Source organism: Oncorhynchus nerka, linkage group LG11, assembly GCF_034236695.1.
Source record: "Oncorhynchus nerka isolate Pitt River linkage group LG11, Oner_Uvic_2.0, whole genome shotgun sequence".
NCBI lineage: Eukaryota > Metazoa > Chordata > Actinopteri > Salmoniformes > Salmonidae > Oncorhynchus > Oncorhynchus nerka.
Window position 1 is genome coordinate 61,271,399 of NC_088406.1, and position 14,828 is coordinate 61,286,226.

The following is a 14,828-nucleotide window of genomic DNA, read 5'->3' on the forward strand; positions in this document are numbered from 1 at the left end:
CACATAGCATAGATTCTATTTACACACCACTTTAAAATGTCAACCTTTTTTCCATATCATTAAGGAAAGCTTTTCATCTCCCGTCAGTTGAGTGTGTCTCTCTCATTGGTGTGTGTGTGTGTGTGTCTCTCATTGGTGTGTGTGTGTATGCACGTGCATGTGTGTGAACCCACTGCTCTAAGACACTGGCTCCTCCCTACCCGGACAGTAACGCTTTGCATTCTGGGAATGCTGCCTCGCTTGGCGCAGAACGAACCTGTTTCCACAGTAGCATCACATCGGAGAGACATTGTAAGCCGCCCTCCTCCCTCCCACCCTCCCTCTTAAGGGAATGAGCATGGAATACGTTAGATGAAATATGGTACTGAAATTGCATCGCATTGAGAGTGGCCTTTTGATGTTCTCACTAGGGGCTCGGTCATTCACTCAGCCCACCCTGGCTGGGTGTGGGGCATAAATCACAGGGACAGTAGAGCTGACCATGTATGTATGCATACAGAATTATCAGTTTTACTATTTATAGCTACGTGTTTGGGTAAAATGAACATGTTAGTTTTATTCTATAAACTGACAACATTTCTCCCACATTCCAAATAAAAATGGTCATTTAGAGAAAATGACAACTGGTCAAAATAACAAAAAAGATCAGATCTCTAATAATGCAAAGAAAATAAGTTCATATCCACCAGATTTCACAGTGGGTGTGAGACCTGGAGAGGCCTACAAGCCACAGTATCTCGCAAACACAGTGAAATTTGGTAATTTGATGATCAAATTTTCCCTAAGCCCATTAGGAGGTTGCTACAACCTAGCCTATGAATGAAAGTTTACAACGTAGGAGCACATAGGTCGAGAGAAAAAAATTTGACACATTCAATTCCGCCTTGCACACTCTTGCCTGCATCTAGATGATGTAGGGTGTAATCATTCGTCCAACAGTTTCAAACGAGAGTTTCTATTGCACAAATATAGGTATGAGTTCTAGTGCTGTGTTGGATAGTCATAGCCAGCTAGCTAACATAGGGATGCTATGTTTGAGAGGGGTGTTTGAGTAGGCTGAACTAGCTAGCTGCATTTGCTAGTTAAGTAAGTGGGGGGGGGAATTAAGAAATCTCTCCCCCTCTCTAGCTTCCCCTTCATTTTGGAAGACATGACTTTGTTCAAAACTGTTCTGTCTTTCTCACTCCTTGCCACATTTGATGCACTACAGTGCTAGCTAGCTGTAGCTTACATTCATTCTCTGATCCTTTGAATGGCGAAACGTTGATGTACATGTAATGTCATTTGAAATTGCGTTGTTTCAAACCCTCTTCAGTCTGAATAAGCCCCTAGTTGCCCTGCTTATCTACAACAACCTGTGGTTTTCCTCATGTCCCTTGACCTTCATTTCAGATCACAGCAGGAAGAGTGAAGAATGACTCTCCCATCCAATCAACTGCGTAAACGCTCCATGAACAGCCAATCGTCACTGCTCACACTGACATGGCCCGGGCTATTATTGGACAACTTTCATTTACCCAATCAAAGCACAGCGCTGGCATTACAATGCAAATGACTTGGGCAATCTGCTGCCTTTTACTTGATAAGATCAAAGTTGGTTAGAAAAAGAACATCCCTCTTCCTGATTTCCTGGCACAATGTGTTTGGTTAACGAGTTGCCAATCCAGTAAACCAGAATAGGTCATCTAATATAAACTCAGCAAAAAAAAGAAACGTCCTCTCACTGTCAACTGCGTTTAATTTCAGCAAACTTAACATTTGTATGAACATAACAAGATTCAACAACAGACATAAACTGAACAAGTTCCACAGACGTGTGACTAAAAGAAATGGAATAATGTGTCCGTGAACAAAGGGGAGGGGTCAAAATCAAAAGTATCAGTCAGTATCTGGTGTATCTATCATGGACTGCACCAGATTTGCCAGTTCTTGCTGTGAGATGTTACCCCACTCCTCCATGGAGGGATTGGGGGACTGATGGAGGGATTGTGCATTCCTGGTGAAACTCGGGCAGTTGTTGTTGCCATCCTGTACCTGTCCCACAGGTGTGATGTTCGGCCGTACCGATCCTGTGCAGGTGTTGTTTAAGGGAATCGTTCAAACATGGGCACATTCTAAGATTCGATGAGCACCTCCAGGCTCTGATCAGGCCCTACACCCAAACAAGGGCACTGTTCATCCACCTCGGCCCTTCCCTACCACTGAGTCAGTTCCCGCTCAGCCCAGTCAAAACTGTTCGCTGGGCCCCCAGAAATCTCAGAGACCAATCACCACCTTCCGTACCCCACTCTGATTTACCACCCCCAGATATTCCTGAACAATGTCTGGATTTGCACCCCAATACTGGATGGAAATGACTTAAATGTAAATGGTTTGTTACACGCGGTCTTTAAAGGGAATCGTGATCCGATGATCTCACCCCCAGATATTCCTGAACAATGCAATGGCACTTATAAATGTAGATCCTTCAAACATCCCCAATCAAAGGTGTTATTACGTGCTCCACTAAGGCAGTTATTTATCTTATAACTTGTCCTTGTGGTAAGAATTGTGTGGGTAAAACAAAGTGCGAAGTAAGTTTCAGAGCATCGTTGCACCATCAGGTGCAAAAACTCAACATACCCAGTTGCGGCCCACTTTTTGGAAGAAAACCACTCGATTTTGTCTATGTTATATTGGCATTGAACATGTCACCCTCCCTAGGAAGGGGGTGACCTCGACAATTTGTTGTTAATATCAAGAGGCTGCTTGGATCTTTAATTGAAAGACCCTTGCTCCCTTCGGTCTCAACGTAGACTTTGATCTGATTCTTGTGATTTTGCTATTGTAAATGTTTGTAGGCTTATGTAGTCAAATTGTATCTATGATCGTACGCTATCCATTTATTTATTTATTTTTTGTATGCTATTTTAATATGAGAATTAACCTATGATATCAGGTCACACCTGGCCATGATTACAGACACATGTGTCTAAATAGGTGTGCCTTTCTTTCGCCTCTAGGTTACACGTGGTCTGCCACTGCGAGGACGATCAGCTGTCCATCCTGTCTCCCTCTAGCGCCGTCTTAGGCGTCTCACAGTACGGACATTGCAATTTATTGCCCTGGCCTCATCTGCAGTCCTCATGCCTCCTTGCAGCATGCCTAGGGCACGTTCACGCAGATGAGCAGAGAACCTGGGCATCTTTCTTTTGGTGTTTTTCAGAGTCAGTAGAAAGGCCTCTTTGGTGTCCTCAGTTTTCATAGCTATGACCTTAATTGCCTACCGTCTAAGCTGTTAGTGTCTTAACGACCGTTCCACAGGTGCACATTAATTGTTTATGGTTCATTGAACAAACATGGCAAACAGTGTTTAAACCCTTTACAATGAAGATCTGTGAAGTTATTTGGATTTTTAACAATTATCTTTGAAAGACAAGGTCCTGAAAAAGGGATGTTTCCTTTTTATATATACATACATACATACATACATACATACATACATACATATATAAAATAGCAAGGAGCATCTTGAGAAGAGACAAATTATGCCTAGGTTTTCCATTCCGATCTGTGAGTCTATTAGCGAACACACACACACGTGATGAAACATTGAAATTACTGGGAAGGCTCAGCTTAACTACATATCACATTACATTTGTATCCTGAGGCAACACTTTAGTTGCGTAACCATGAAATGATTTATGTTATCGCAAATGAGTCTAAAAGACCCTATTTCGGACTGTAGTGGCTGACTGTTGAAGTAAAGAGGTTGACTTTCTCTGCTTGCCTATTCTATAAATGGTTGAGTTCTGATTGAATACAAGAAAATTATACCTTCCCTTGACCAGGACATCTAATAACAATAATAACGCTTATATATTTATCATTTTATGTAGAAACGAGCTAAACCAAATTGTCAAGACACTAGACGGTTCAAAAATATCATAAAATGATCATTTAATATCGCCAACTTGTATATCTCCCATCATGCTGAGAAGACGCAGCGGCCATCTTTTAGCCATCGTCAACCACACCGCTGAGTCATCTTTTGCGGCTTACCCTGAACATTCACAGTCTGTGATGCACTTTTTCCATCTCTGCAGCTAGCCTACATTTCAGTGTCAGAAAGACCTTACTGTTGAGTTGCCAGCTTTTCTTCCACGCAAGGAGAGCCAATGGGTTGCATCCCAAATGGCACCCTAGTCCCGATGTAGTACACTACTTTTCAACATGGACCATAGGGCCCTTGTCAAAAGTAGTTCAGTGCATAGGGAATAGGGTGCCATTAGGTACACGTCCAATGTCTTTGGCATAACGGAGAAAGTCAAAACAACTCAGACAAATGGTAGTTGGGTCTATGACCTTCGTAGAGGGTGCCTTAGCGACAGGATATTCATCACTCTTACAACGACAACAGTCATTTGGCAGACAAACTTTACCCAAAGCAAGTTAAAGCATCCATCAAAATAAGGAGGCTGAAACAACAAGAGCTAGAAAAAGAGAATGTATATCAACCAAGATAAACCAAGCTAAAAAAAAATATTAAAAACTTTTGTAAAACTTTTAAAAATGGAGTGATATTACCACTGTGCTGGGATAGTCCCATCTCATAATACCTGAGATGTTGGCCTTGGGCCTCCGCTCTCATATACAGACACTGGCAGGCTGTGTGTGTCTGTGTTTGGTTTTACTATCCTTGTGGGGGCCAGAAGTCTTCACGTGTGTGTGTGTATATATATATATATATATATATATATATGTGTGTGTGTGTTTTTACTATTCTTGTGGGGACCAGAAGTCCTCACGTGTGTGTGTGTTTGGGACCAGAAGTCCTCACAAGGATAGTAAAATAAGGAAAATTGCAAGTGGAGACATTTCACCAGTCCCCACAAGGAAAAAGGCTATTTTAGGTTTAGGGAAAATAGGACATTGAATGGGAATCAATTGTTTGTTCCCCACATTGAAACTGTGCGCGCGCTGTGTGCATTGGTATGTCCGGTGCGATGGCAGTAATGTGGCCATGATGACCTCCCAGGCCTTGCTCTGGAGAGTATCTATCCGTCTATCCGTCTGTCTGTCTGCAGACAGCCGACCTATTATCTAGCCCTGATTAGCAGACTGACTGCTGAGTTAGAGAGAGGGAGGAGGTATAGGCAGACAGAAAGAGGAAGGGGTTGCTTTAACATCCTACACTGTGCAATGATGCTCTCTGTGCCTCTTCTATTAACGTTCCAATGCATCATTAATGCTAGCTGAGCTGAACTTACAATGCCAATCATTTTCATTTCAAATCAGGGAGTCACCATTGAGACTGGTGTCTCTTACAACGAAGCCCTGCATATACAATTTCATAAAACACATCAACAATCAAATACAATATAAAACAAATAAAAATAAAAGCTGAACATATATTGAACAGACAAACCTAAATATACACAAAATAGTCAACAAAAACAAACACATTCTTCATGATAAGAATCCTCTGTTCACTGCCCAAGGGACACTAAAGTACCTACTCAAAATGTATTTTGGAGACCATTCCAAACATGTGGAGGAAGAAAACGAAAAAGGCTGACTTACCTAACTGTAGAGACCAAAGGAGTCTCCAGAGTTATCAAACCTCACAAGGTTGGTTAACTTGTCATTTCAAATCTTGACAGTGAAGTTAGGTAAGTCGGAAGCTTGCGGGGGCAGGGCTTCACAAACAAAACAAAACAAAAAAAGAGCGCAATGACGTGATCTACTGGACTTCAAAAGAGGTCCGGACAACCTTTTGGTAAAGAAGATAGTGATGAGTAATAAAAGTATTTCCTGTGATAAAGCAAAGGGCGCTATGAGAAACGGCATCCAGGGGGGGGTTAAAAGTAGAGGCAGCTGCACTTTGATAAACAGTTTCAGCCTAAACAAGAACAGGTAGAAAGGATGACTGCACAATCTGCTTCCTGCTGACTAGACACACAGTATCTGTTTCTGTAAAAAAATAGCCCACTTTCAATCTTGGTTTAACAAGCTCATTCGTATGTTTTATAAACTGTAAATCATTATAGAACCATCCGATGACTGAAGACGTAATCCATCTAAGTGAGACGATCTTACTCGCAATGAAACAAACCCTAAACTGAACCACCACAATAAAGTGTGTCAGCTATGCTCACGTTCCCCGTTCACCCTGAACTAATTAAGTGTAACGACTATGCCTTGTTGAAGCTGCCCCAAACACAGTAGGCCAGGTGGTTTGAGCCTTTGTGATACTGGTCCAAATTGTCTCCTATTGGCCAGATGTTGCTGTCCAAGCCGCCCTTCAGCCTGACTGGCCAATGAGCATGCTTGAAGCACTGAGTGACATAGAGACCGCGGCCAATAGGCATGCTCCAGGCACGGAGAGTTATGGAGACGGCAGCAAGGCCACATCTGGAGGAACCGGACGTCCACAGAGAATCGCACCATCGAGAGAGAGAATCGCACGAGAGCGTTGTATCATCCATGTCAGGGTCACTGTTCTGTTTACCCTCGGAGTTCAGCCAATGAGTCAGTAACACTGACACAGCTCTGGACAACTGTGTGAACAGGGAGAGAGACCAAAGCACCCAGCAGCCGTCATCATCTGTGAGTTATCCACCAGGGTCCAGGCAAACACACACACAGAGTTACGGACACACACATCACAAAGTCAAACAATGTGGCATGAAAACCAGGGTCCAAACGTTCTCGGTACGTGGCACTAACAGCTTCTGTATATTGACTCACTTATCCACAAGGGTCCGAGATAAACACAAACTCACACAGGGATATCACAGCCACTAAGAATATACTGTTAAGCTAAACCTGTACAGAACATTGTCTGACTCATTTGCAACAGTAAAGAGCTACAGTAGTAAATATAGTAGTAAATACATCAAAGGTTTACAGTAGGCCCTATTATCAGACTCACTGCTGTTTGTGGGCGAGCTCATACTGTAGGGGTGTGTCGAGTAGTCGGACAAAACAAGTATTTTATTTACAGATTAGGCCATTTTCCTACGATTCTGATCCGAGAATTTTTCTTTCAAAAATATTTATCGGTTGGCAGCGCACAACTTTCAATCAAGTGCAAGGTGCTAAATGGCCCTAAGAACTCAACTGGCTAGTTAGCCTGTCTGTAAAGAGAAAGGCGGGCTGTACGTTTACCCTCCTTCGCCGATTGGATAGAGCGAAGCTGTATTTCTCAGTCCACTTGCTTCACTCGCATGTTTCGGTCTGATCATTTAGATCGCTGCTGCATCCTACTACAAAACATCAGAACTCAAATGGCGAGGACGTTGGTTAGTTTGCAAGCTATCAATAGGCATAATATCTAACAAGCAGGCCGAGGGCAAGGGAAAAAAAGATATACTGCCGATGCACATTCTGACTGAGTAACAGCAAACTTTTCTGCCTGACCCACTTGTATAAATACATGTATGGCCAGATTGGCAGAACCCCTATCCTACTGGTAGTAACAGTACAGCTCCACTAAGCCTAATACACTAAAGGTCAAAACGCCATATTGTGTGACTCACTGTTGTTTGTGGGTAAGCTCCTCCTCCTTGCTGACCAGGTCCTGCTTGAGGTTGGCCAGCATCTCCACCGAAACGTCCACCTGGCGGGAGAGCTCCGACGCCTTGTCCTCCAGGTCCTGTTTCTCCTGGCCCAGCCGCTCGCTCTCATGCTTGGCCCGCTCCAGCTCGCCGCTCTTCCTCTCCAGCTCCGCCTGCAGCCGGCCCACGCGTACAGCTATCTTCTGCTCCACCTGCAATGGAGGAGGGATTTTGGTTCCAGTCCAGTGGTGGTGATGGGAAGTACTTTTTCATTTGAGTGTCTTGGAACATATGTAAAATATATATATATATATATATAAAAATAAAGATTTTTTTTTTAATTCTGGAAAAAAGGGGAGAAAATACAAAAATATATGTTTTACTTTTCTCTTCCAAAGAGGGGTAGTGTTGGGAAGAAATTCAATTAAATCAGGTGTTCCCCAAACCTCTTCTTGGAGTATTCTCAGCAGTTCCACATTAGTATTCCAGAACTAGCCTGATTCAATTAATGAGCTTCGTGGGCTTGGTGATTAGGTGTGGTAGTACTGGTATGCATTGAATAAATGGAATGGCTCGGGGCACTAAAGGAGAGGTTTGGGAAACACTGAAATAAATAAATAAGATGATTACCATTACCTCCTCTGAGAGTTTCTCCAGCCTCTCGTCCAGCTCCAGACGCTCAAAGGCTCTCGCCTTCAGCCTGGCCAAGCCCTCCTCATAGGCCGCCTCCACCGCGCTCGCAGCCACATTCGCCGCCACTGCCACGGCCGTGCTTTGGTTGCCGTGGGAACCGCGGGGGTCCCCGGCTGCGCTCATGGCTTTCTTCACAAAGATCTCCCCCAGGGGGAACTCTACATTGGGGATGTAGCGAGCCGCGGCGTTGGAATTTGTGGATAAACCGCCGAGGTCGTCCGGGCAGGGAAGCTCGCGGCACGGGAAGCGGCGCTCCTTGAAGTCCCTGAAGGCAGAAGGCCGGAGTTGAAGACCGTCGAAAGGGTCGTTAATGTTGTTGCTGCGGTTAATGCCGGGGACAGAAGGAGAGAGGAGAAGGTCTCCGTCGGCCACCAGGGGGAGTAGGGCAGCTGCGTCGCACACGCTGTTGGACTTGGAGAGCACGTAGAGCGTCTCGTAGGTATGGTTGTACTCCAGATGAGCGCGGAGGGAGGACAGCGACCGGAAGCGCTTGTGCTCCCCGCAACGAGGACAGCGGTAGGGCAGGTCCAGAGAAGCCATTCCGCGAGAGGCCGGGCGGCCCTCACGCGGCACAGCGCTCAGCGGCGCCGATACGCCGCGGGCTTACTACTCACCGAGTACTGGGCGGATCCTCTCATGGTACAAAAATGGGGGCGGTGGGAGGGTGGCGGTGGGAGTTAGATGAGGGTGAGAAGGAAGAGGGATGTCTGAGGGAGGCGAGAAGACGACCAAAGGCCATTCACGCCATCACACATACTGGAAGTCTGACACACACACACACAGATTCAGAATCTTCTTAGGTTGTCGTTTTGTTCCTCTTGTCACCGTTACTTCTGCCTCACCATTACCTTTGGCCCTGAAAGAAATAGCGAAAGAGAGTTGACATTATTTTCAGTACTTATATAGACAACACTTTTTTTGCCTTGGAATGTTATGGTGCACAATGCTATTGCAAAAACTAAAAAACAAGTGAGCGAGCATCTACTGCATCTAGCATGAGAGCTACTTTTTTTTAAATGTAACACAGCAGAGCTACTCTTTTTTTCTAGCTTCAAATAGGCCCATTATTCTCCTCTGCAACTCTTCCCCAGCTCCTTAGTGCACGACTACTGCCTGTCTCTCTTACAGTATGTGTTCTTTCTTTATACCTTGTAAAATAATGGTTAATAATATAAAAAATAATCCGATTTTTTTCCCCAAATTATATACATTTTTTCCACAAATGATGTTTTTTCCCTTGTTTTACATTTTTACTCAACATTACAATTGTTCATAGCGAAACAACGAAAGTGGATGTTGAGTCGATGTCATTGCTTCAATCATTAGATGGTAATTCCTCAGTGCAGAAACAATCTTCAGATAATGTTTTTGTCGTTTATCTGCAGATGATGTATCGAGTTCAAAAAAGGAATAGTAAAAATATGCAAATCAGGGAGTCAAATTAACATCTTTCACATATGTGGATTTGACGTTCACCAAAAAGAGCCGTATAAAAAGAGCAGTTTGTTCGCAAACAACCCATCCCTATTGGCTACACACGGAGTGATATACAAACGCCCGCAACACACGGACAAAAAGTAGGCAATATTGCTGGGAATTAAGTGGCAGATATTGTGTAAAGTATGGCTTTTTAAGCCAATAGTGTCTAACCAGGTTATGGGATAATGTCAATGTTGCGTTGACTAGATAGTAGGTGGGAGTTTGCAGTGTCTGATACTTGTGCGATTTGTTTCAAGACAGTTTGCTGTAGAACACGTGAAAATTGCACGTACTTTCAGAATTGTTTGGCGAGCTACTGGTAGCTTGCGATCGACCTGTTGGAGACCCCTGATCTACTGAATCATTGTATTAAGTCATTTGAGTTTGATATAGTTAAGATCTAACTAAAGCAATGGTCACCAACTTGAGTCAAGATCACAGAGTCAAAAATGCAAGCTGAAATCTACCGCACATAATTTTTTGTTTTACATGACAAAAACGTAAGCCCAAGCAACATTAACCAATTAAAGACAGCTTTGTGCAGTAGGCTACCGCCCAGTACATTATCACTGCATGTTGGCTATGCTTGAATTGCCTTGCCAATGCTGTTCTTCTCAGACCCATTTTTAAAAAAAATTGTAGGTATATGACACTGGTAATAGATAGTGTTGTATTACATGTGAGGCACATCTGAGTGAGTTTAATCATATATATATTTTGTTGACTGATGGCATGCATCTGATGGTCAGTCTGAGGGGAGGGAGGTGAGCAGTGATGAGGCTGCCTCTCACTCTCCCTCCCTCCGCTGAGAAAAGGGGACAGTCTTCCAGCTGATGGTGAAATGCAAGTCGCACTGCATTATTTCTGCCTCATGCACCAATTCATGTTGTTACTCCTATGACCAGAAAAAGTGAAATACTCCGATATATAAAAAGACAAGCCTTTTAATAATAATAATAAATAATAATAATAATAATGAGAGTTTATCAGAACCCTGCTCATTCATTGCAGCTGGTTGTAGCGTGAGTGGAATTGGGGAGAACGTGCATTTCATGGTTTATAAAAGTTGACAGTGCTGAATAACAACTTGAACATGAACTTACTCAAACAGCAGCTCTTTGCTGTATTCCTTGAGTCGCTCTTGTCATGGTTTTAAACGGGTTTTTAAACTCGCAGCACCAATTTTACTTTGCGTTGGAGGCTTCTTTTACAGTCTAAACTGTGCAGATTGGAAGATCTGAGCTATCCGATTGGCCAGCTGTAGACCTATAGGTGCACTTGATTTGCTCTCTGGGCCTGCCGGTTAAGCGGAGTTCTACCTTCAGAGACATCAAATGGATCCAAATGGGAACACTGAATCAAGTGCAGCTACGCAAGCAAAGCCAATTTAAAAAAAAAACAGGAAGGCAAGGCTTTATCGTTGTTGTTTCTTTACACAAATGTTTTGTGATCGACTAGGAATGCCTTGGAGATTGACCAGTCCCCGATCGACCGGTTGGTGACCACTGAGCTAAAGCATAGCGCTAATTGAAATACAGCCACAGAAAGCACTGATGCATTCACAGGTTTCCTAAAATAACACATCTACATCTCAGCCCACAAAAAGTGCTTGTTTGAGTCTGTTTGTTGAGGCATTGTGCTGCTGAGCCAACGCTGGAAACAAGAACAGACAGCACAGCATTGTGTCCCAAATGGCACCATATATGGGTCCTGTTCAACAGTAGTGCACTATATAGAGAATATGATGCCATTTGGGACAAGCCGTTTTAGAGGGGACAACTGACAGGCTGAGCTCATTTTTAGAAACATCTGACATTTCAGTGAAACAAGGTCGAGAGACTGCCGAGGATGGAAATTGCTGCTGAATGAAAGATGAATAATTTCCTTGCCCTACCCTTCCCCTTCAGTGCATTGGCTTAACAGTTTATTTATTACCTTTTGGTTAGCAATAAAATATAGAACGAGAGACATCTTTCGATCCTATCCTCCCCCAATTATAGATCAGAACGAGATATGATTTTGTTAAAGCTATTTCACTAGACGAGCATTATCGAATGCAGCTCCATTTAACTAATAGCCTACCAGGCTAATTCGATTATTCCTATACACATCAACGGATAAGGGTTTTATAACAGCTAAGTGACCCCCAGAAACACACAGACCAGATGGACACTGCCCGCTATAACAGACGCAAGTAGTGGAGAGAAAAAATAATAAATCGGGAACTCCTGCCAGATTCTCTTTGTGTATGGAACGGAGAGTCTCTCTGCCCCCCTTCCCCTAGGCGCATTCCCTCGCTCTATCACTCCCTCACCGTCGCTCTCGCTCCCCCTCTCTCTCTCTCTGCATTCTGAATGGATAGACGTCGGGGGCGGAGAGGTAAACATTGGGCCCATTAGTCTGTTTATTTCGGTTTACCGCCGTCCTCGCTCGCTACATCTTCAGGGAGACCACACTAAGTAGCCAACAATGAAGTCTAGAGGGTCGACCCGGGGTGCGTGTCTGGTTTACCCCTGCCGCCACGGTCAAAGCCTCACAATTCTGCTCACTTTGTGGTCTCCTCACTCGACCCTGTTTTTCTGTGTTTCTGTCTTCTCTGCCCTTCCACTGCAGGCCTTTGATTCCTGAATTGTGCCTGTCAAAGTAATCCCAAATCTAGCGCGGCCCGTTGACAACGACTATATGATTTGGCCAAAACAGAGCTGGGACCTGGCTTATTCCAGACAACGAGAGTCGATGAAAACAGCACCCAAAAGGACAAAAGAACTTCAGACCAAGCACGTCAAATCTGATCCCTTTCCTATTTTAATTAATTAATTTAGCTATGAATATCTCAGACAGTCAGCGTGACAACAGCAGGCTACAACAGTAGGGTCCATGTTAATGGCATTTAACAGTCCAGTGAGCCCACCCAGCCATCTGCCAATTAGAGTTCGGACCCAGAGTGCGAGCAGTTGGCCCGCTGTGCTGAACGTCACAACCGCAGGCAATTAACCTGAAAGTGATGCCCCTCGCTTAATTTAATCAAATTAATTCTGCGTGGCATTTCGTTGGTTTTTCAGGAACTATTGTGGCGTCCCCTGTGCCGTCTGATCTAATGAGTGAAGCACGTTTAGCTTCAGCGCAGATTGTCTGCTGTGAGACGTTGAGGTCAGATATATTACAGTACAACGGTTTGATTTGTTTGATCGTAGCTAGCTACATAGCTAGCTACATAGCCGTCTTTGTATCAAAGATAATTGTCTAGAGCGATTTTCTAGGTTAGCTAGCCAGCTATTGTCGTTCTTTTAACGCAACGTAACGTAATCAACACTGCTAGCTAGCCAGCTAGCCCCCGAATAGCAGCACTGTAGAAACTATTACACTCAACGGAACGACTTGATTAGTGTAGTGTCAACAACGCAGCCACTGCCAGCTAGCCTACAAAGTCAACAACGCAGCCACTGCCAGCTAGCCTACTTCAGCAGTACTGTATCATTTTAATCAATAAGATTCTTGCTACGTAAGCTTAACTTTCTGAACATTCGAGACGTGTAGTCCACTTGTCATTCCAATCTCCTTTGCATTAGCGTAGCCTCTTCTGTAGCCTGTCAACTATGTGTCTGTCTATCCCTGTTCTCTCCTCTCTGAACAGACCATACAAACGCTCCACACCGCGTGGCCGCGGCCACCCTAATCTGATGGTCCCAGCGCGCACGACCCACGTGTAGTTCCAGGTCTCCGGTAGCCTCTGGAACTGCCGATCTGCGGCCAACAAGGCAGAGTTCATCTCAGCCTATGCCTCCCTCCAGTCCCTCGACTTCTTGGCACTGACGGAAACATGGATCACCACAGATAACACTGCTACTCCTACTGCTCTCTCTTCGTCCACCCACGTGTTCTCGCACACCCCGAGAGCTTCTGGTCAGCGGGGTGGTAGCACCGGGATCCTCATCTCTCCCAAGTGGTCATTCTCTCTTTCTCCCCTTACCCATCTGTCTATCGCCTCCTTTGAATTCCATGCTGTCACAGTTACCAGCCCTTTCAAGCTTAACATCCTTATCATTTATCGCCCTCCAGGTTCCCTCGGAGAGTTCATCAATGAGCTTGATGCCTTGATAAGCTCCTTTCCTGAGGACGGCTCACCTCTCACAGTTCTGGGCGACTTTAACCTCCCCGCGTCTACCTTTGACTCATTCCTCTCTGCCTCCTTCTTTCCACTCCTCTCCTCTTTTGACCTCACCCTCTCACCTTCCCCCCCTACTCACAAGGCAGGCAATACGCTCGACCTCATCTTTACTAGATGCTGTTCTTCCACTAACCTCATTGCAACTCCCCTCCAAGTCTCCGACCACTACCTTGTATCCTTTTCCCTCTCGCTCTCATCCAACACTTCCCACACTGCCCCTACTCGGATGGTATCGCGCCGTCCCAACCTTCGCTCTCTCTCCCCCGCTACTCTCTCCTCTTCCATCCTATCATCTCTTCCCTCTGCTCAAACCTTCTCCAACCAATCTCCAATCTCCTGATTCTGCCTCCTCAACCCTCCTCTCCTCCCTTTCTGCATCCTTTGACTCTCTATGTCCCCTATCCTCCAGGCCGGCTCGGTCCTCCCCTCCCGCTCCGTGGCTCGACGACTCATTGCGAGCTCACAGAACAGGGCTCCGGGCAGCCGAGCGGAAATGGAGGAAAACTCGCCTCCCTGCGGACCTGGCATCCTTTCACTCCCTCCTCTCTACATTTTCCTCTTCTGTCTCTGCTGCTAAAGCCACTTTCTACCACTCTAAATTCCAAGCATCTGCCTCTAACCCTAGGAAGCTCTTTGCCACCTTCTCCTCCCTCCTGAATCCTCCCCCCCTCCCTCTCTGCAGATGACTTCGTCAACCATTTTGAAAAGAAGGTTGACGACATCCGATCCTCGTTTGCTAAGTCAAACGACACCGCTGGTTCTGCTCACACTGCCCTACCCTGTGCTCTGACCTCTTTCTCCCCTCTCTCTCCAGATGAAATCTTGCGTCTTGTGACGGCCGGCCGCCCAACAACCTGCCCGCTTGACCCTATCCCCTCTCTTCTCCAGACCATTTCCGGAGACCTTCTCCCTTACCTCACCTCGCTCATCAACTCATCCCTGACCGCTGG

General features: G+C 45.1%; 1 protein-coding gene across 1 annotated transcript in view; it reads right to left on the reverse strand.

Moving 5' to 3' along the window:
* Nucleotides 1-14,828, reverse strand: part of LOC115137268 (F-box only protein 41-like) — a 101,704-nt gene that overhangs the window by 62,167 nt on the left and 24,709 nt on the right. The window contains exons 2-3 of the mRNA XM_029673477.2: nt 8,175-9,087; nt 7,521-7,750 (exon numbers count right to left, since the gene is read on the reverse strand). Coding sequence (XP_029529337.1) covers nt 7,521-7,750; nt 8,175-8,771 — 827 coding nt within the window. The 5' untranslated portion in view covers nt 8,772-9,087. The remainder of the gene's footprint in view (nt 1-7,520; nt 7,751-8,174; nt 9,088-14,828) is intronic.